At 43.8% G+C, this 20,223-nt stretch overlaps 2 protein-coding genes across 20 annotated transcripts; both read left to right on the top strand.

Annotated features, from left to right (window-relative positions):
• The first annotated feature begins 1,590 nt into the window (after positions 1-1,590).
• On the top strand, positions 1,591-5,124 carry LOC120817351 (protein eva-1 homolog C). 6 transcript variants are annotated; one of them, XM_040173491.2, is made up of 9 exons: positions 1,610-1,751; positions 1,912-1,945; positions 2,756-2,955; positions 3,059-3,182; positions 3,429-3,581; positions 3,779-3,922; positions 4,011-4,082; positions 4,157-4,237; positions 4,461-5,124. In XM_040173491.2, the coding sequence occupies exons 2-9, from the start codon at positions 1,924-1,926 to the stop codon at positions 4,844-4,846; spliced, it is 1,182 nt and encodes a 393-aa protein (XP_040029425.2). In that variant the 5' UTR covers positions 1,610-1,751; positions 1,912-1,923; the 3' UTR covers positions 4,847-5,124. The 6 variants fall into 6 exon arrangements, with proteins under 6 accessions (XP_040029423.2, XP_040029426.2, XP_040029425.2 ...); XM_040173490.2 differs by having other exon boundaries at positions 1,912-1,969; XM_040173489.2 differs by lacking the exon at positions 1,912-1,945 and having other exon boundaries at positions 1,591-1,751.
• Positions 5,125-5,475: 351 nt separating this feature from the next.
• ocrl (OCRL inositol polyphosphate-5-phosphatase) lies at positions 5,476-20,099 on the top strand. 14 transcript variants are annotated; one of them, XM_078100661.1, is made up of 24 exons: positions 5,476-6,012; positions 6,652-6,730; positions 8,734-8,825; positions 9,163-9,201; positions 9,569-9,682; positions 10,180-10,359; positions 10,458-10,692; positions 10,851-10,997; positions 11,088-11,189; positions 11,299-11,413; positions 12,662-12,778; positions 12,855-13,036; positions 13,224-13,335; positions 13,624-13,733; positions 13,885-14,020; positions 14,146-14,256; positions 14,411-14,576; positions 14,715-14,950; positions 15,642-15,665; positions 16,923-17,042; positions 17,224-17,308; positions 17,589-17,716; positions 17,935-18,046; positions 18,201-20,099. In XM_078100661.1, exons 1-24 carry the CDS (start codon positions 5,970-5,972, stop codon positions 18,323-18,325), a joined length of 2,910 nt encoding a protein of 969 aa, XP_077956787.1. In that variant the 5' UTR covers positions 5,476-5,969; the 3' UTR covers positions 18,326-20,099. The 14 variants fall into 14 exon arrangements, with proteins under 14 accessions (XP_077956787.1, XP_040029422.2, XP_077956789.1 ...); XM_040173488.2 differs by having other exon boundaries at positions 10,848-10,997; XM_078100666.1 differs by having other exon boundaries at positions 5,491-5,963; positions 6,559-6,730.
• Positions 20,100-20,223: the final 124 nt, after the last annotated feature.

The following is a 20,223-nucleotide window of genomic DNA, read 5'->3' as shown; positions in this document are numbered from 1 at the left end:
CACACAACAGGGTTGAGAAAGAGAGGGAACAATCAGAGAGGACACAACTCCAGTTTATTGTAAACTGGAACCAACTGATTCGGGCTACGCAGAGTGGACATTAAACAGAAGAGATTTCCTGAGTGTTTCTGGGAAGAGTAAAAAAAAACTTGACAGTGACCTTCACTTCCTCATCCACCGACAAAAAGATAGGAAAGCTCGTGTTGAGATCCACATATCTCCACTGGACACACACAGCCGCTGGAAGTGACCTCCTGGAAACCAGCGGCTTATCTCCATGAACATGACCCTCACTGTTGAAATCCCAGTTCAAGAGAATGAGTCTTAATTTTGTCACTACACACACGCACGCACGCACGCACGCACGCACACACGCGCACGCACACACACACACACACACACACACACACACACACACACACACACACACACACACACACACACACACACACGTGCAAAGACCAGTAAGCTGGTGTAAAGGATTCAACAGGACTGTGTTTTGTAATTTCTAAACAGAAACGGTTTTTGACAGACGTTCATTGTTTATTTTCTCTCTTTGCCGACTTAGCTTTTGATGAAAAGCCCAAACACCACGTGACGGTGGCGCATGGAGTAAACAGAGTGCGCCGGGAACTGCAAAAGGTCTGCAGTACGAACCCCGGCAGCTCCACGTCCCGTGTTGAGGTGTCCCTGAGCAAGACGCCCAATCCCAAAGCTAGCAGAGCTAGGATGGGAGTAGCCTGGCTCTGCATAGAAGTGGATTATAACCAGCGCAAACTGAACATTAATACAAACCAAACAACTTGAGTGTAAATATAGGCTATATACATAAGGTGTTCATAGCCTAAGCGCCATGAAAATTATATATATATATATTGATACTGTGAGATGCATGTAGTGGTAAAATATGTTAAAACATTGTCTTGTGCTAAAGCCGTGTCTCAAGTGTCCGTATTTGACCCTGACGTGCAAAGAGCAGCATGATACAAAATGTTAGTTTGCAGCTTTGTCCTGAAGAAGAAGAAGGGAGGGCGGTCGACTCGATCTCATAGACGCTTCAAAACAAAAGACTTCTGTTCATGGACTTGGTTCATATCTTATTCGGTACGAAAGTTCTCGGATCCACGTTTGTAATTTATGTCAATTAATTATGATTTGCACCGGCCACTGAGGATGATCTTGTCTGTGTGTGTGCTACCCTCAGCTTCACCTGGGTTCTTATCTCAACCAGCTTTGTAGCTTCTCGTAACTGGCACGGAGAATGTCCTTCACATGTGTATAAAAACTCAGCGTTTTTACTGCTCGGAGACGCCATTACACCCAACGCGTGTGTGTTTGACCTCCTGCTTGCAAGCAATAGTTGGAGCCAGATATCTGCGGAGAATTGATCTTGTAATCTTTTTCTCTTCTAAATAAATGTTAACTTTTTGACTTTAATTGATCAACGTGCTGCGATCCTTCTCATCAACCAACTCGGGGGGATCGGAGATCCCGACAATACATAGCCTATAGCTGAAGCAGCACTGCAGCTGGCTCCAAGGGGGCGGCTGTTTGGTGTAAAAACAATGGCATCATTGACCTACAGACCGCTCTCCCCCGGGCAGTCAATCGCAAAACAAATCAGTGCGACGCACCCTGAGGTCTGTCATGCAGGAAGTACACAATGACATCGCCGTGGAGTTACTGCTTGTTCTTATCTCTTCTTTCGTCTCTGAAGATCCACACCGCACATTCGGCTCTCGATTTGTCTCGTAAGTGTTTTTTGTGTCTATAATTTCTTTTCTTTTTTGAGGGGAAAGAAACAACGCTGACTGGTTACAATTCGGCTGTAAACTGTAACTGCAAAGGAAGCTTCTGATGGACATCAAGCATCCCCTAATCATCATCTTCACATCCTGCTTTCCAAAACAGCTGGTGGAACTCATGCCGAAAGACCACAATCAGGGTAAAGAGGCTCCTGAAGGTCCAGGTCCTGAACTTAGATATTCACAGAATAGACACTCCCGAAGCATTACATAAACTACAGTCGTTTTGACTCTTGACCACAACGCGTGACGGATCACATTATGCTAACAATGATTATGTTCACACAAAGTCAGAGGTAGGTTTTATCTATTATGAGCAGTGTATCTCTCTATCTGACCTCAGATAGAGGTTTCCATTTTTTATGCGGCTGCAGACTCTGAGGAGCCTAATAATAGTTCATTGTGAGTGAGCGCCTGGTACTGCCTCTCATCTGCTCCTTGAACACACACACACACACACACACACACACACACACACACACACACACACACACACACACACACACAGACCAGTGGGGGGACTTGACTCGCTATGCTCTGTTGTCATGCATTTGTGTATGTGTGTGGAGTTATTGTGCAAACATTGTGTTGGAGAGCTGCACCCAGTGACTGGGACGCCACCCAGTCGAGAGCCAGGGCCCAACCACAAGGATTGAAAGAAAACTTCTCATAAGATTGATGAAGGGTATTATTTATAAAGATGGGAGTCATCCAGTAGTTTCTAGAAGGGAAAACAATTGTCTTACTAGCAATTAATCCAATCTGACACCCTGGTTTTACTGCTCTTACTTATAAATTTAAGGTCAAAGTGACATATCCAACCACTCTTCTGTCTTAATAAGCACCCTACATCCAGCACCACCCCCCCACCACCACATTTGTACTGTAAATAACTTAAAAAGTGTCTCCCACTTGAAGTGAAATTATCATCATGTTGTGTTCTTTCTCAGTTTATCTGCACAACATCCTGAAGAACCACACCGCTCACGCTTGTGAAGGAGACACGCTCGTCATCGAGTGCCCCTCGAGGACGTCCGTGGCCGTCGTCTCAGCTTTCTACGGACGACGTGTTCCCAATCAGCACTTATGTCCCTCCGCAAACACAACTGCGGAGGAGGATAAAGAATGCACCTCCCCAGTTGCTATCCAGGTAAAGAAATCCACAGTGAGACAAATGTGAAATCAAGTCCAAAATGGCATCCTGACCCACACAGAAGATGACACACACACGCACACACATGTTTTGCTCGCAGAAAGTGGAGTCAGAGTGCCGGGATCGGCGGTTCTGTCACATCCCTGTTTTAAGTCCGGTATTTGGGCAGGACCCCTGTCCCCTCACCAGCAAGTACCTTCTAGTCTCCTACAAGTGCAGACCAGGTATGTCCCTATAGTCTTCTACTCAAGTCCTCTACTTCACATTCATTTCTACCAAGCACGAAAGTTTAGTTTGAAAATGACTGTAGGACTATCTGACTTTTGTCAGCAAATTTGACAAAACAAATAAAACCGTTGGTTTTAAGGCAGCACGGCTGTAAGATAAAATGTGTTATTCAACAGCTACAATGAAAAAGTTATCGAAATGCCTCTCTGTAATCGTGTGTTTGTGCCATCTGCTTTTTTCAGAACACCACCGCACGAGGCTGGTGTGTGAAAATGAGCGACTGAGGCTGATGTGTAAAAACGAAACCGTCCTGGCGATCTACTCGGCCACGTTTGGACACCTGCTGCACGGCAGCCCTTACTGCCCTCAGGAACACGGATCGCACACGGACATGGGTCGGACACCAGGCGCTTTAGAGTCATCTAGTGGCCCGAATTTGGAACAAATATCAGTTCTATAGACGAAATGGAGAATACTTTGTGTGCCCAATGTATTTCATTTGAAACCTGAGCCTAAAGTTGCATTAATTGACTGATTTATTACAACGAACATATTACACTAACTCATTCATGCTTTAATGAATATATTCCAGAGTGTTTGTCCTCTTCGGCTCTGAGGAAAGTGTCACGCAGGTGTCACGGCAGAGCGAACTGCTCATTGGTGGCCGATACCCAAACCTTCGGGGACCCCTGCTTCCCCGGCACCAGGAAGCACCTGCGAGTCTCCTTCACTTGTGGTAAGACACAAACTAGGCGTAAACTGGATGTGACACGATTTGCTGCATTAGGTTAACAAAAATAAAAATAAAAAAACGTTCCTTTCAGTGCCCCGGTATCTTCTGGAGGATGTGGGTCGAGGGTCAACGGATCCCTTCATGATCTCAGACTACACACATGGTGAGCGTAAGCAGAAACGATGCACAGGTATTGTAGCACGCAGCAGACTGAGCCCAGACCCCTCTCACCTGCAGGTGGATGGTACACTGGCCCCACCTACAGGCCTCAAAACGTGCTCCTTACCAACTATCTGGAGATCATTGAAAAAATATTGGGTATGTGCACTGACGCCTGTAAACGTCAGGCAAGGGTTGACTTCTCATTGTTGTTCCAACACACGAGTAAAGGGTTATACCGGTGTGTTAGGGTGTGTCAGCTCAAAGTATTTTTGTCCCCTTAGCCCCTTTAGATATAAAAACATAGGGCACATTTCGGTAAATTGTATCGGTACACTTTTTACTTGTTTTGATGAGCATCGCATGCATCGATCTCTTCCAGATTTCCCAGAGCGAGTTGCTCTGTACTTTGTCTCCGGCATCTGTGCTGGTCTGGTGTTCCTGCTCTGCCTGTTCGGCATACGGTCCACGCTGGTGAGGGACGTTAAAAACCTGGCCGCTGACCTGAAGGAGGAGTTGAAGGCGTCTCGCAGGAAGCGCAAGGAGCTCATGGAGGACCTCTTCGACGATGACGTCTCAGACACGTCGTCATTCCGTCGCCTCACACAGTCCTACCGCACGACAGAAGTCCTCAGTGCTTCCACGTTGGCGGTGGAGATGGTTGACCGAGAGGCGGAACAGACGAGGGATCTGCCCAACGGAGACATCTGGCCACATCGAGACTCGAGCCCTTACGCCATTCATAAGATTAAAACCTACAACCACTGAGAGTAACCTAAGAGTAAAATGTATGCGTGAAACTACTTTGAAAGCATACTTGTGGAAAGATTTAAGTTGTGGACTGAAATGACGTACTTTAATTTAATTATCCATGTATTGTCAGTCATGGCAAAGTGACTAACAGTAAAGAGTGAGAAATACAAAATCCTAATGCGTTGGATTAATTACAATCTTTCTTCAGATTTACATCACACAATATGCTATTTAAATTCACTGTTAACCAAATTGTGATTCAGACCCTGCCTCAAATAATATTATTCCTACAGTTGTTTCGGTCCATTTTAGAGAGTGATTGTACTATTTGACAGTTTACAAATTAATTTATGATATTTTCACACAAGTGCAAGTACACACAAGTAGACACAAATCTATTGATTGCTTGGTTTGTAAAAAGTCTAAAAAATTGTGAGAAATGAAATCACAATGACAAAGTCTCACATATCTTCACTACAACTGTTTTAAAAATTGAAGCAGCAAATAGACACATTCGTAGAAGCTGCAAAAATGCAACGATTTCTGTCTTTTTATGGTTGTCAATTCAAATGCATTCAGCTGCATGAACTGTTAGATGACATCAAAATAAACATCGTGTCACCTCTCTTTGGGGTTGGCACGCATCTTTGTACCCACCCGGTCCACACTCCGAGGCGGAAGGTGGCGTTATTTACATTGTGACGTTAGTTCTTAACTCGAGCTGTGGGACAGACGAGGGAGGCAGTGCGCTTCTTAAACTCTCTAGTCTGTCGTATCGTCAAACAGCCAACGTTAGCTTAAATCAGACATGTAGCAGCGTCAGTCAGCCAACCTGTTCAGACCAGAAACCCCCCAAAGGCGTTTTGAAGAATGGAGCTCACGTATCGGGATATCGTGACTACCCGACTCTAATTGGACATTCCGGCCCGCATCCACCAACAACAACAACAACAACAACAACACCACCACCACCACCCACCATCACCGCCGGCTAACAAGCGGTTAGCATTAGCAACACTCAGCTGTCACTCCGGAAGGCCGCCGCACCGGGTGAAGATTTAACTTTCTCTCTCCCGGACCGAATCAACACCAAGTCGCTATTTAATGATAACTTGCTGTTTGTCATAACTCGGTAAGAATGGAGTCCTCGTTGGGGATAAGCGACGAAGTGTGCTTGGCAATATCCTTTTGAATTACGTTATAATCTCATCTGTACGAGTGTGTTTTCTTTTTAGCTCCAGTTTGCGTTAGCTCGTTGGCTAACGTTAGCCGTGACGTCAGGTAATATGAGTTAACGTCAGTTAATTCGGCTAATTTGACAGTTTAACAACAAGTTGACAGCGTTAAGCAATTTAAGCGAGGCGTTGCTGGTTCACTCATAAGAGTTAATTTTCCCTGTTTGTTTTAGAACCGACGTTACAGCCGACTTTTGAGTTCAGTTCACTAGTAAGCTGCACACCGATATGACCAGGCTCATTTTAGCTCACGAATGTTAAATTAAACCACATTGTTCTTTGGCTGACAAACGTTCTGCGTGATTTATGTCACGTTAATGTCACATTGGCTGCCACTAACCAACTCGGCCCCTTTTTCTTATCCATCAGTGCTGTCCGGCCTGTTCTTTCCTCACGCTAATTTGCCTCTGGATCAACAAGCATGGCTCCTTCTAACAAAGACCATCACCCCTGAGTGTCTGTCTGTCTGTCTGTCCGTCTGTCCGTCTGCAGCTGTGGTAAAATAACATCTCAGTGCTTGTGATGTCCACGAAACATTCTCATCCTCAGTCCAAAAATAATTCCTTGATTGTGATGCTCCTCACACTGTGAAAGTCCAGGAGCTGCGGGCTGGCCAGAAGGAGCCCAGACTGCTGTCACTAATTGAGCGCAGGGGAGAGTTTGTGTAAGTATCGGACTACCTGATGACCCAATACGTCGACGTGTTTCTGTCAGGCAGGAGGTCAACGTAGGGGGACGCCGCGGGCACCTCGGGAGGTTTACACGTTCATCGGCCACGTCCACTTTCTGAAGCTTTTGCTTTGCTCGGATGAATTCCAAGTTGTCCAGCTTTTCTTGTGGTGGGGTGTTTTTTCTGCGTTGCCTTTCAAGGGCAATGTGATTTTTAATGTGCGATTCAAGGGGTGTACCCTCGGAGCAGCAGGGTGATTTTTATTGTGCAGTTTAAAGTACAATAGGATTGGTTGGCATTTATAGAATGAATACATTTTCCCAGCAAATTACATTACTCAAATTATACTGCCAGAAGCAGTTTGATTGGTTTAATCAAACGGGTCAAGGCTTCTGTAAGAATCAAAAGGCTAATATTTAGCTTATTTAGAGCCTGACGACCTGCAACGGATGTTACAGGTTATAGTAAAAATAAATGTTCAGTGTTTCCAGCTGAAATGAATGTGTGGATCAGTGAATTCCACTGACCTCCTCTACAAATGTCAGAACAGTTCAGTCCATCAAGCTATATTTGGGTCGGAGTTATACTTTAGCAAATTTAGCCCCGGTGATGTCATCTTTTAGCAGTTGTTTTGGTAAATGGAATGCTGTGGGTGTTTTTTTTTTTTTTTTTTTTTAAATGACAAGTGTTGTTTGTGCTTGTAGCAATTTGTGGCAAAGAACAGTTAGAGTGAGGGAGAAACAATTACTCCTACCAGCAGTCAGCTCACCAGCCATTATCCAGAATTCCTCCACATAGTCATCGACTGTAATCCGACTCACATGGGCACCCGGACTACGTCCTCCGCTAACTGCGTTAAACACACTCAACGGAGGAGTCACAGAGACCAGGTGATGTCAGGGTTTCTCTTGCTTCTTTACGGGCATCTTCATCACAACCCGTGAAAGGGACATTCGTTGACCCTTTTGGAGTCGGAATGAAACGTGACGTTATCACAAGGTGAAGAAAATAATAGAAAAAGCACATTCCAATGAATCCAGTAAATATAGCATCAATTTGCCGGTTTGGTGAGACTATACAAGTGTTGTTCATTAAACCTATTCTTAATAGTGATATTGTTTTGCATTTAGTTGGGATTTTAGAGACACTGCAAGTGATGCATGCACACTAATTTGCAGCTATAAAACAGGTATAAATAATCCATTTCAAAGATATTCGGCGTCCAAAGTTTAGATAAAATAAATATTTAGTTGACGCCAAATAGTTCGAGGAGTTCAATGACAACATTTCAAATTCAGAGTCACTGTTTTTTGGGTGTTTCTATTATTTTGTCCGTGCTCTTGAGGAGGTCTGTGTATTTGACTGCTACATCACAGGGATCTTTTTGCAGACTCGGGGAAACTGTGAGTTCCTCTGGCACAGCAGAGCTGACTCATTTTCCTTTCTGCAACAGTAATCTGACTTGGTGGGAGGTGGAGGAGGAGGAAGTGTGGGCAGTGCACAGCAAGCTTGCGTTGACCCTCTTTGTTAGTCAACCATTGTGAGAGAGTGAAATGTGACGCCGCCCACACTGACCCACGTCACAGATTAGAATCTGCTTGTGTTGATTATTTAATGACTCAAAGCTTCGCTCCGCCAGGGTGCCACACTGGACTCTTTTCGTCAAGACTTGTTAAGCAGTACGCTTGTTAGTTACATGTTTATTAATTCAACTAAAATCGAATGGCCTGCAAAAATGGACTCAATGAGATTTTGCATGCGTGCATGTCCCTTTCAGATTAATGTACATCTTGAATTCACTTTAATCCCCTAATTATTTCAATCTAACCCTAATTGTACATAAACCCCATGTTGAATCACAAATATGTGCGTTTATGAGAATAACAACCAAGTAGATGCAGTCTGTCCGCATATGCTTTGTGTTTTAGCGCCTTTTTAATGATCTTAAATTCTATTAAACATGATGTTAAGTGGGACTTTGTGCTGCTCTCGTCCAGATTGGCTGTTCTGGCCACCCCTGATGCTGTCGCGTCTCGTCCAGTGGCCCAGCTGTCTATTCCCATCAATGGTCATTTTGAGATTGTGCGAGGTATGTGTCGCCTTTGTCCTCCAAATGTGCCGTTCTGACTTTGCTACGTAGAATCAAATTGTCCACGACTGTTAAATTGCCAGCTGCTGTTGAAAATGTTGGTACGTCAAACAGTGTTTGTGATTCCTGCCCGATAGTGGCGGCATGTTTGTAAAGTTCTCTTTGCATTTGTTAACCATAGCCATACACGAAAGTGTTACTGTTTACTCAGTGTTACGTCACTGTCCAGGCGACCAAAAATCAACCGACCGTTGAAACATTTTATTACACCTTTTGTTTGGCTACACCTTTGAACTGCACGAGCACGGTTCAAGCTCTCTTTCCTCTTTCATTTCAGAGGCTGAAGAGGCTCTTCTTATTAACTTATCAGTAGCTTGTAAGTATGTTTCACCTATCTTTAAATTACTATTTGTCCTTCTCTCTGTGTTGGTTCTCAAATGAAGATTATGCAGAAAATGTCATTTTGACGCTTCTTGCAAGCCGGACAGAATACAACAAGCCCGTATTATGGGAACGGCATTTACTGCATCACAGCCCCATTTTTCAAGCATGTCTTCAGCTTAATGTCCTTTACTTAGTAGCAGACGCTGGTCAAGGGTTACCAGGGCTCTCTTCAAGAATGCTGCGTTGGTTTACTGTTCAGTCACTTTGCTTTGTTTTCTCGACAGTCTACATTTCAACTCGTAAGTCGTAAAGCTGCCAACATGTTTGCAACTGTTTGTGCTTTCTGTCCCCTCCTCAAGCCGGCGTTAGGATACGAATCAGCGGAGAAAGGGCTCCGCAGCTGCTGTTGGAACTGCAGGACGATGATCGGACTCAGACTTTCTTAGCCCAGGTGATGAGTGCACAGCAACAAGGTAAGATGGTACATTATTTATCACTCATCTAACATTTATTCACTGTGGTACTTTATACCGCTCGCTGATTTCCTGTGTATACCCCCACCCACTGGTGGAGAGAGTCACTGGGCTGAATTCCAATGAATCATAGCGAGACAGTTATTTGAGTAATTCTCGAAATGAATTTATCGTCCAGCCTTGATTGAGCTGTTGTTATTTCTGTATGTAGCATTCGACAGTAATCCGTAACCCAGTACACCAGTGGAACTGTCCTCTTTGTGTAATGCCCGCGTTGCTCTTCCTGTTTATTTTTTAATTCTGTGATGTCAGTTGAAACTGGATGCAAATTTCCTTAACCAAAGTTAAATATTATAAATATGACGTTCAATCTTAGGCAAGCTGTTGAACATTTGAATGATTATTTTGTCTCTTAATGTGATCTCTGGAGGAGTAAGGTTGTATTTGAGCATTGATCATTGTTTGCTTCCTTCTGACAATGCTGTTTATTTTTTCAGAGTTTGAAAAACTCCCGAAACCCAAAGCGATGGAGCCCTTTGCATCAGCAGCCCCCATCCCGCCGCAAAGAGCCAACAAGACGGCCAACTCTGAGGGCTCCGGGGTCAACCCCCCCAAATCTACCAACGCACTGCCTCCCAACCTCAACAACAGCCGGTCAACAAATCAGACCAAGACAGGTAATGTACAAGAACACCGTGCGTCCACCCAGAAAGCATCAACAATAACTACTTTGGTAACAAATCGGTTTCTGTTGCTGTTGATTGAATCCTCGAAGATCTGGTTCAATCACTCGCCTCCGACTTCGGCTTTGAGGACAACTTCAATCACGCTCTCAAAGTGGAGGAAAAGAAGAACCACCAGAATCGCATCGTTGCTGTGAGGGAGCCTCCTCCGGTTCCCCCTCTACCTCCGCGCAAAGCCTCCTACGCGCCATCCAATCCTCTGCCTGCTGCACCCATCCCCAAAGACCGAGCGGTCTCCCTGCAGACCAGAGACCACTCCAAACCTGAGTAAGTTGACACGTCCTCATCGGGTTTACAAGGAACACCGGATACTGGCCGAAAATAGTTTATCGCTTATTTTCTAACTGGCTTATCATGGCAAAGAGGAATCTATCCAAAACGTTTCCAGTGCTAAATGTAGATTTACTTTTTACCCCTTCCAGTAGTTTTAGGTCCGAGTATGACGGCATGGCCAGGCCGACGTCTTGGTCCGACAGCCCCATGTCCTCCAGCCAGGCAGGACAAAGAGAATACCTCGTCAAACACCTCCTGGGTAAGAAGGAGAAAGAGTATGTGGACATCAAGACCTTCAAGTGAGCGAGCCTTCTTCATTCTGTATATTGTTATAGTAATACAATCATAATGCAATACTGTGCGTGAATACTATTTATTTTGAAAAATAGGTTTTTCACCGGTACGTGGAACGTGAACGGCCAGGCTCCAGACAGCAGCCTCGTGCCGTGGCTCTGCTGTGATACAGAACCTCCGGATATTTACGCTCTGGGGTCAGTGACAATTTCTCATGACGTTTTTCTGACCGTGTAGCAAAGCATCACGTCCTCGTTGCTCGCTTCAAAACATCCAATGATATGGTGACTTGGTTTCTGTCTCTAGTTTTCAAGAGTTGGACTTGAGCACCGAAGCTTTCTTCTACATGGACTCGTCCAAGGAGCAGCTGTGGGTGGAAGCGATGGAGAGGAGCTTGCACCCAAAAGCTAAATATAAGAAGGTGAGTAGATACAAAGTCGACATGATCCCGAGTGCCTCCTGTCAACACTTTACCTTGGAAAAGAAAGTAAAGAATAAATATGATAATTCTGTATGAATGTAAAAATAGCTAATTAAATGAATCAATACTGTCCAGATTCTACCTGGTAGACTAAATTCATTATAAACAAATGTAAAAAAAGGTGGTATTTGTTTTATCAACGTGTTGATACAAAAATGATAAAGGCAGACTCTTGGGTCGACCAGCACACACTGGACTGCATTCATATGGTACTCCAAATTAAAACAATCTGTCGAAGTAGTCATATTGCCTGCAGTTATGTTATAAACAAAACGATTGGGCTCTTTAGGCATGGCAATTTTATTTGTATAGCACATTTCAACAACAAGGCAATTCAAAGTGCTTCACATAAAACCATTAAAAACATCCAAACATAATGCAAGTAGGTTTATCAACAGTTAAGAACATTGAAACATAAAAGGAAAAACAGTCATTAAAAGGATAAAAAAGACGATAAAAGATTTCAAATGGAATAAAATTGTGTGTAATGTAATTTAAGAATGTCTTGCAGAAACGGTCAATTAAAGGCCGCAGCAAACAGAAAAGTCTTTTATCTGGATTTAAAGGATCTGAGGGACTCTGCAGACCTGCAGCTTTCTGGGACTTTGTTCCAGATACAGTGCATCCGGAAAGTATTCACAGCGCTTCACTTTTTCCACATTTTGTGATGTTACAGCCTTATTCCAAAATTGATTAAATTCATTATTTTCCTCAACATTCTACACACAACCACCCATAATGACAAAGTGAAAACTGTTTTTCGCAAAATTTTGGAAATCTGTTAAAAATAAAGAACGAAAACATAACATGTACATAAGTATGCATTCACTGTACATAAGTGAATACTTTCCGGATGCACTGTATGTGGAGCATAGACTTAACACATCGGAGCATGCCAGTGTCATCAGATCCAATCCCCACAGCCCGATTCACAAAAATGCATTAATCCACCAATCCTCACATACGAACTACCGGCTTTATAGATTTAGTCGCACTGCGGTCAGGATGATGGTCAAAGAGAGGCGGATACAGACAATTAGTCCAGTCCACCAACTCTAACCCGGCCAGGAAGACGGGCGAAGAAACGATCGGATGATTGTCCGACCATTGAGAATTCGCTTGGACAAACGCCAACCAACCACAAGATTGCAGATGTTCCAACTCGCATGCTGTTCTTCATGTCTACAGGTCCGAATCATACGTCTGGTTGGGATGATGCTCGTCGTGTTCGTTAAAAAGATTTACAAGAACCTCATAAAAGATGTGGCCGCGGAGCACGTGGGGACCGGAATCATGGGAAAAATGGTTTGTTCACACCGCACTCACTACGCCGCTTCGAAAATGCACCTGTTTGCTCTTCCTCATGTTTCATGTTTTTCAGGGGAACAAAGGAGGCGTGGCGGTGAGGTTTGTTTTCCACAACACCAGCTTCTGCATCGTCAACTCCCATCTAGCTGCACACGTGGAAGACTTTGAGCGCCGCAACCAGGACTACAAAGACATCTGTGCCCGCATGACCTTCCACTTACTGGACCAACCCCCTCTCAATATCGTCAAGCACGAGTAAGTTCCTCGTCCGTTCGTTCATTCGTCAGAACGTTGAACCAATTTGCACATTGCACAAGTTCGATTTTACACTCCTTGTTTGTGCTGAGGGTTTGTTAAAAATGTTTCCATGCAACAGATTACTTTTTGCTATTAATACAGCATTTCTTTGTTTCTAACTACGTCTGTCTCGTTTGTGTTTCAGTGTAGTAATCTGGCTCGGGGATTTAAACTATCGTCTGTGCTTGTACGACGCTGCGGACGTCAAATTTCACATTTCTCAGAATGAGCTAAAAAGGCTTCAGGAGGTTGATCAGGTAAGAGACTGTTGAAAGGCCTTTTTTAAAATTTTAAACGACTATTAGCACTACTACTTAAGTCTTTAAAAAAGCTGCAGTTTCCCTCATTGGCTTTGAATCATTTATGTATCAAGTCATTTTGACACGAAAGAACCCTTTTTGCAAAGGCCTTTAAAAGGACAAATTCCCTTGACCTATGATTTAATCCCAATACGATTCTATAAATGACAATAAATGACCACATTGGTTATAACCCACCCATAACCAAATAATAGATTTTAAAGTTGCCACTTTTTTGTTGTGTAGTTAAACATTCAGAGGCAGACAAAGAAAGCCTTCACGGACTTCATGGAGGGAGAAATCAACTTCATGCCCACATACAAGTACGACCCCAAAACGGATCGATGGGACTCGAGGTACCTTTTTTCTTTCTTTTTTTTTTTGTTTGTCATAATTTCCTTTTTATTTGGCATCCTGATAACATGACACCTGCTAATACCGAGTCAGCAGTACCGTACGTGTCTGACGATTTAACTTTGCCTCTGAAACTGTGGCCGTCTGCTGCAGCGGGAAGTGCCGTGTCCCGGCTTGGTGTGACAGGATCCTGTGGAGAGGAAACAATGTCAAGCAGCTCAAATATCGGAGTCACATGGAGCTGAAAACCAGTGACCACAAACCCGTCAGCGCTCTCTTCAGCGTAGGGGTGAGAAAGATGTTGTCAAGTGAAAAAAACAAACAACAACAACTGACTGACTGACTGTTTTTTGTTCAAACACGCATGGTTCCGCTATTCAGTCTGATTAATATGAGCTGTGTGTTTGTGTGCAGGTTAAGGTGGTAAATGACCCGCGCTACAAGAAGGTGTTTGAGGAGATTGTTCGGGCGATGGACAGAATGGAGAATGATTTCCTTCCATCTGTAACCCTGGACAAGAGAGAGGTATAAACACTCCCCCTCACCCCTTCTCAATGACATCATCTCACACACTAATCCCCGGTAACCTTATAGACCGAGCAGCAGGTTGTCATTTCTCCTCCATGGTGGAATAAAGCTTCTGTTGAATCTGTTGTTGATGTTCTTTCTCCTTTCCCAGTTCGCGTTTGCTAATGTGAAATTCCGGCAGCTTCAGAGGGAGCGCTTCGTAATAACCAATGATGGTCAGGTCCCCTGTCACTTTGCCTTCATCCCCAAACTCAATGACTCGCAGTATTGCAAGCCTTGGCTCCGGGCCGAGCCGAGCGACGGATTCCTAGAGCCGAGTGAGTATTTTGATTGCTTTTAGGCTTGTTAACTTTTTGGATTTGTAATCTTTTAGTATTTGACATGTTTTTGTTGGTTCAGGAAACATTTTGCTGTTATGTGTGCCGCTGTAATAGTCATTTGAAACTCCCGAACAGATGAGACCTTGGAGATCTATCTGGACGTGTACGTCAGTAAGGACTCGGTCACTCTGCTGAACTCTGGAGAAGACGCCATCGAGGACATCCTGGTGCTCCATTTGGACCGTGGCAAGGACTACTTCATTACCATCTCTGGCAACTACCTGCCCAGCTGCTTCGGCACCTCACTGGAGACCCTGTGCCGCATGAAGAAGCCCATCAGAGAGATCCCCATCACCAGACTCATTGACCTGGTGAGGAAAAGGGAAATCAAATTATACATGTTAAGAGTGACAGGATTAGTGAACCGTATTAGTATTCTTTTCCTACGGTTAGTTGCAGCTCCAATTGAGAAAGACGGACCCTGTTCTACACCGAGCAGTTTAGCTGGTATTTGGTGGCTGCGCCTCGCTCTGTAACTATTCACCACCTGAAAGCTGAGCAGTGACACGTGAGAGCTTGTCCCCTCCCTCGGGCTAAACCCGGCTAGAGAGGGAACTATATTTGGGGGGGGCAAAAGGGCGTCTCAACCTGTATATTTCTGGCCAAAAGGGGCCACGGGGAAGTGGCAGAAAGATGGGAAGAAAGCTCTTAGAGACCAGGGACAACTGACTCAGGATCGGCCGATGTTGGTGCTTTTATAAATAGACTCCTCCGGTCTTCACACATTCTCCTCTGTCTACCCAGATTGCTATTTTTTACCTAATCTGATTTTCCTTTGGAATATACTATCATTTTGTCATCTTATTTCTATTGAATCTATTCAATTCCCCCCACTGGCTTGGTGCATTTGATTACTTATGCAAAATCAATCCATAATCTTGTGATTCTGTGTTCATGCAAACTTCTTCTATCTACTTCTTTTGTTTCCTTTCATCGCCTCTAATTCCCTTGATCATTCCTTTCCAACTCTTCACTGTGGTTTTGGGCTGACTTCTTGCTCAGGAAGAAGACAGCTACATGGAAAAGGTAAAATATTAGCTCCGTACAGATCTGCCATCGAGGAAATTAGGGTCAATATTCCCTTTGTTAAAAGACTGAGCGTGTGCTTTATGAGACTTTATCGACCTTCCTCAGTCACTCATGTCATAAAGATAAAGTGGTTATGGTATTATTTAAATCATTAATGTGAGTAAAGAAGGTCAACAAGTGGCTCCAGAATGGACTGAATCATGTTAATGTCTAACTCTAACCATAAAGATTCACATACTGCGAGCAGAAAGTGAAGGAATAGTTCCAGCTTTTAGAAAATATAATTCATTACTTTGTTTGGGACGTGAGGTTAAAACAACGCAAGAGGTCTTTGCTAGTGGCAGCTTGTTGCTTTGTTAACCAGTGAGATGCATGATTTTGAAGACTTATCAGACAAAAACAACTTTTGAGCTTTAGAGATCTTGCTGGACGTTGGAGAGAGCCACGTTAGCTGTTTCACTCCGATTCCAGGATATTCTTTTCCTAGCTCCATTTCCATCCTTAATTCACAGTCACAAGCGTGGAATCAAACATCAGATTTTTGGAAAGTAAGTAGCAAAGCGTGCTTACTAAAATGTTCCTTTAATGTGCAGTCCATATGGGCTACAACAATCTGTCCCCTTTATTTAGAAAGGCCGTTTGGTCCACAATCGTTAACCCAAGAGCAATGCTAGAGCAGACCAGGCCAGCTCAGTTATAATCTGTGTGTGCGGACCAGTCACCCCTTAAATCCCCCCCGGCCTATTGAGGACAAGGTGCACCAGTGCAATGAAACCTAAAACACATGCAAACGCACTAAATCCCATTTCACAGGCGGTCGCCTGGACTGCACAGCCCCAGCGTACACATGATTAAAGATAACGAGGAGAAGTTTTAGCTTCTGGCTTCGTTAAAGGCCCACTCCAGTTGTCCTCGCTCTTTGCAGCAGCTCCAGCTGTGGTTATTTTTGGACGTCTCTCGTTATTCGACAAAATCCATTTACAGTTACTAAAATAATGTGATATCCAGCCCTCCTTTTAAAAATGGATCCCCTTCATTCGCAGTTCGAGACCCTGCAAATAACCCCGACCTCAATTTAGCTCTTACTCCATCATCAATTGATGAGATGTCTCATGTGCAGTCACTCCAGGAGCCTCTATGAATCACACGGCATGGACTTCAATGATTCACTGGGAATAAGTGGTTATTATTACAGATATACATTAATATTCTCTCACTGCCTCTATTTGAGTGTACTGTGTTGTCTCTGATCAGGAAAAGTCAAAGATGAGTTTCCTGATGGTGGAGGGTTCAGGCACCGAGGACAAACCTCTAAAGATCCCCAAAGAAGTCTGGATTCTTGTCAACCATCTCTTCACCAAGTCCTGTGATCAGGTGAGAGGCTGCAGCTGAAAAATACTAACTTATGTCAACTGGTTAAACATCGGGCCGACCGAAAAGACACCGACAAGAGTCTGCAGTACCGTACGTGTCTGATGGCGCGTAAGACCCATAAGTTTGAGGGATAACTAACATATAGTTAAATGTCCCGTATTTGTCCCTGCGCGTCTACCAGGAGGACTTGTTCCAGACACCAGGACTACAAGACGAGCTGCAGAGCATCATCGACTGTCTGGACACCAGCATCCCGGACTCCATCTGTATCCTTGTTTCCGCTCCCCTGAGACCCGGCCCCGCCATCACTGAAAGGCCAAACTAAAGGAACCAAGAGACACAACAATTCCGTACTAACTCACGAGTTCTGTTGTGCTCTTTGTCATGAGGATATGTCGGTGTTATTAGAATTCCCGTGAATCTATAGCAATAATGGTAGTAATCACGTAGCCTTGTGCCGTTAGCCGGTCAGATTTTTTTATTTTTTTTGTCCATATATTCACAGCGATCCATATTTGCTTCTTGGTTCTTTAACTATTCGTGTAGCTGGTTGTAACCACTCTGTCGCCGAGGCGCTGCTGATCTTCTTGGAGGCCTTGCCGGAGCCCGTGTTGTGTTATGAACTCTACCATCGGTGCCTGGAATGCGCTCACGACAGCCGCCTCTGCAAACAGGTGCAGTGACGATGCTTTAAAGGGGCAATACAGATTTTTTTGTTTTTCAAATGGGGCTCTACGGGATTCCTTTTCATAGTCAATTTATTACACAGCTGTGGGTCCGCTGCCAGTTTGGAGAAGCTGACTAAATCTGTCTACTGAATTTGTTTTATTCAACTGCACAGAAAAGAGTGTAGAACGGTTGTGTTTGACTTATCTTTCTCCTCTTCTGACAGTTGATCTCCCAGTTGCCCCGAGCTCACCGCAACGTGTTTCGCTACTTAATGGCCTTTTTGAAGGAGCTTCTCAAGCACTCTCACAACAACAACCTAACGGCCAGCCTCATAGGTATGCAAGCGACACCTGCCTCAATGTGCACCGCAGCCAGTTCAACGTTCATAATGCGAAACCGTCAGTCAGCCATTGCACTAAATATCCCAACCACACGGTTTGCTTCTCTCTTACTTGACCTCATTGTCCTGGTCTTTTTATTTTATTTTAGCTACACTCTTTGCCAGCCTCCTCATCCGACCCCCTCCCAACCTGATGGGGAAGCACACGCCACACGAGCGCCAGAAAGCCATCGACTTCATCCTGGGTTTCCTGATGGCAGGAGACGAGGAATAGAAGAGAGCGACGGAGTCCCGACCTGCCTTCCTGTTGGACCTGAACTAAACTGTGGTTTATCATCCATTGGAGACCAGCGCAGTGCACCCAACCGTTTCACAAGCTTTCATCCTCGACACTGCTTTACGTGTGTTGGATTGCTGGATTTGGAAGCACTTGGAATAGGCTTGAACTGATGCCTATTATTCACTTTCAGCGCCTTCTGGCCCTGCGGCTCCCGACCGGCTCGTCCTCGCCCTCTGCTGAAACTTCCTCTTGGGTTATAATGCCAAAACAACCGCTAAGCCGCGTGTGATAAGAATGTGAAAACACTATATACTATGTAGATTCTAAGCAAAAGGCTCGATTACACTAAAGAAGAAAATATTTCCTGAAGTTTTAAGACATAGACTGAATAAAAGTGTAATGCATAAAGCAAATGGTTTCAAATGGGATCATTTTGGATATTAATCACAAAAAATGTTTAAGCTTTAGATAAATTACGACAATCATCTGTTTTAAATGAGGGGACAATATTATAAATATCTTCAATAACTTAGTTAAATTTGTTACAATATTCATTGTATTTTAATTATTATTTATATATTTGTTTTTCTTCAAAGTTTGACACATCTGAATATTTTCTACTAAAATACAGTTTATTTTCAGCTCTCTGTTGCTTTTAAGATATTCATCGCTTATTTTTATGATCCTACTGTGGTAAAACCTCCTGAATGTTTACCGTTTTGTTTAACTCCCGCCGAGCGCCTCACACCTCGTTTTGCCAGTTCTACTTTGAGTTACAAAACAAGTCCGTTAACACACTAACTTCCTGGTTAACCGGAATCAAGTCGCCCTGACGCTGCTGACGTCTTACGGGATGTAAATAGTGATCGTTTCCCCGCTTCGTCTGTATTTGGCTGTCGTCATAGTGACGCAAATCTGTGTCTACAGTGAGTTTGTCACAAAGGTGTTCCCGTCGATGTCCGTGTTGGTTTACATGTCTTTTCCCTCACTTCTGCCACGTGTTGAGACTCACGTCTCGTTGTTTTGTGTTCCTAAATGGTGAATCCAGATTTTAAGGATCATTACTTCTCTGTGCAACCGTTCTCGTTTTGTGGTACTGAGTCACGGTTGTGAAACATGCCGTCGTTATTGAAATGAGGAAACTACCATGCTGTGTATAGTGGAGGCTCGTTTCCTCTTTTACAGTTTTAGAGATGTCAGCGTTATTTTTCCAAGTCGACCAAAATATTCCTTGGATGATATAAGTGTCCCTTTTGAGCCCGGAGGTTTTCTCCTCCGATGCTTCACGAGATTATCAGGATTTAATGTTGGGAGATTATGTAATGTTACAACACTTGTAGAAATTGGGATGAAGGTGCTCTATATTTGCATATTCTTTTCTGTCTGCTTGCCATCAATACACTAAGTTGTGATTGTTTTTATCAACCTCAGCTTTGACCAAATGTGGCTCGACCCTGAATGAATAGTTCTTGGTGATTCAGATCTGAGAGATCCGTTTTACAATAGCCCTTAATTACTTTTTTTTGTCATCTGGTCTTTGTACTATTGTCGTTGAGTTAAACACCAAATCAATAACCTCTAATTTCAAGTGTTGTCCAACTGTATCCTTGAATGTATTCGTGTTGATCCATTTAGCTTCTTTGCCTTCAGTTTTGTCACATTTTGTTCATGAATCTAAGGTACACGAGGAAACACTTGCACCATGTTTTCCATTTTCATACATTTGGTGCTTTTAATTTATTTAATAGAAATAAAACTGTCAAAAGCCGTTTTGTTTTCCCATTGAACCCTGTGTTTTCATTGACTGCTGTTTCTGCGGCTCACTCTTCGGGCACACGTGAATTCGCATCAGCGCGACGTTCACGGTATATTTAGTCTGCTCAGTGGCCGGT

This window comes from Gasterosteus aculeatus, chromosome 4, assembly GCF_964276395.1.
Source record: "Gasterosteus aculeatus chromosome 4, fGasAcu3.hap1.1, whole genome shotgun sequence".
NCBI classification, from domain to species: Eukaryota; Metazoa; Chordata; class Actinopteri; order Perciformes; family Gasterosteidae; genus Gasterosteus; species Gasterosteus aculeatus.
The sequence above is the reverse complement of the archived record's forward strand: the minus strand, read 5'-3'. Positions and strand labels throughout refer to the sequence as shown.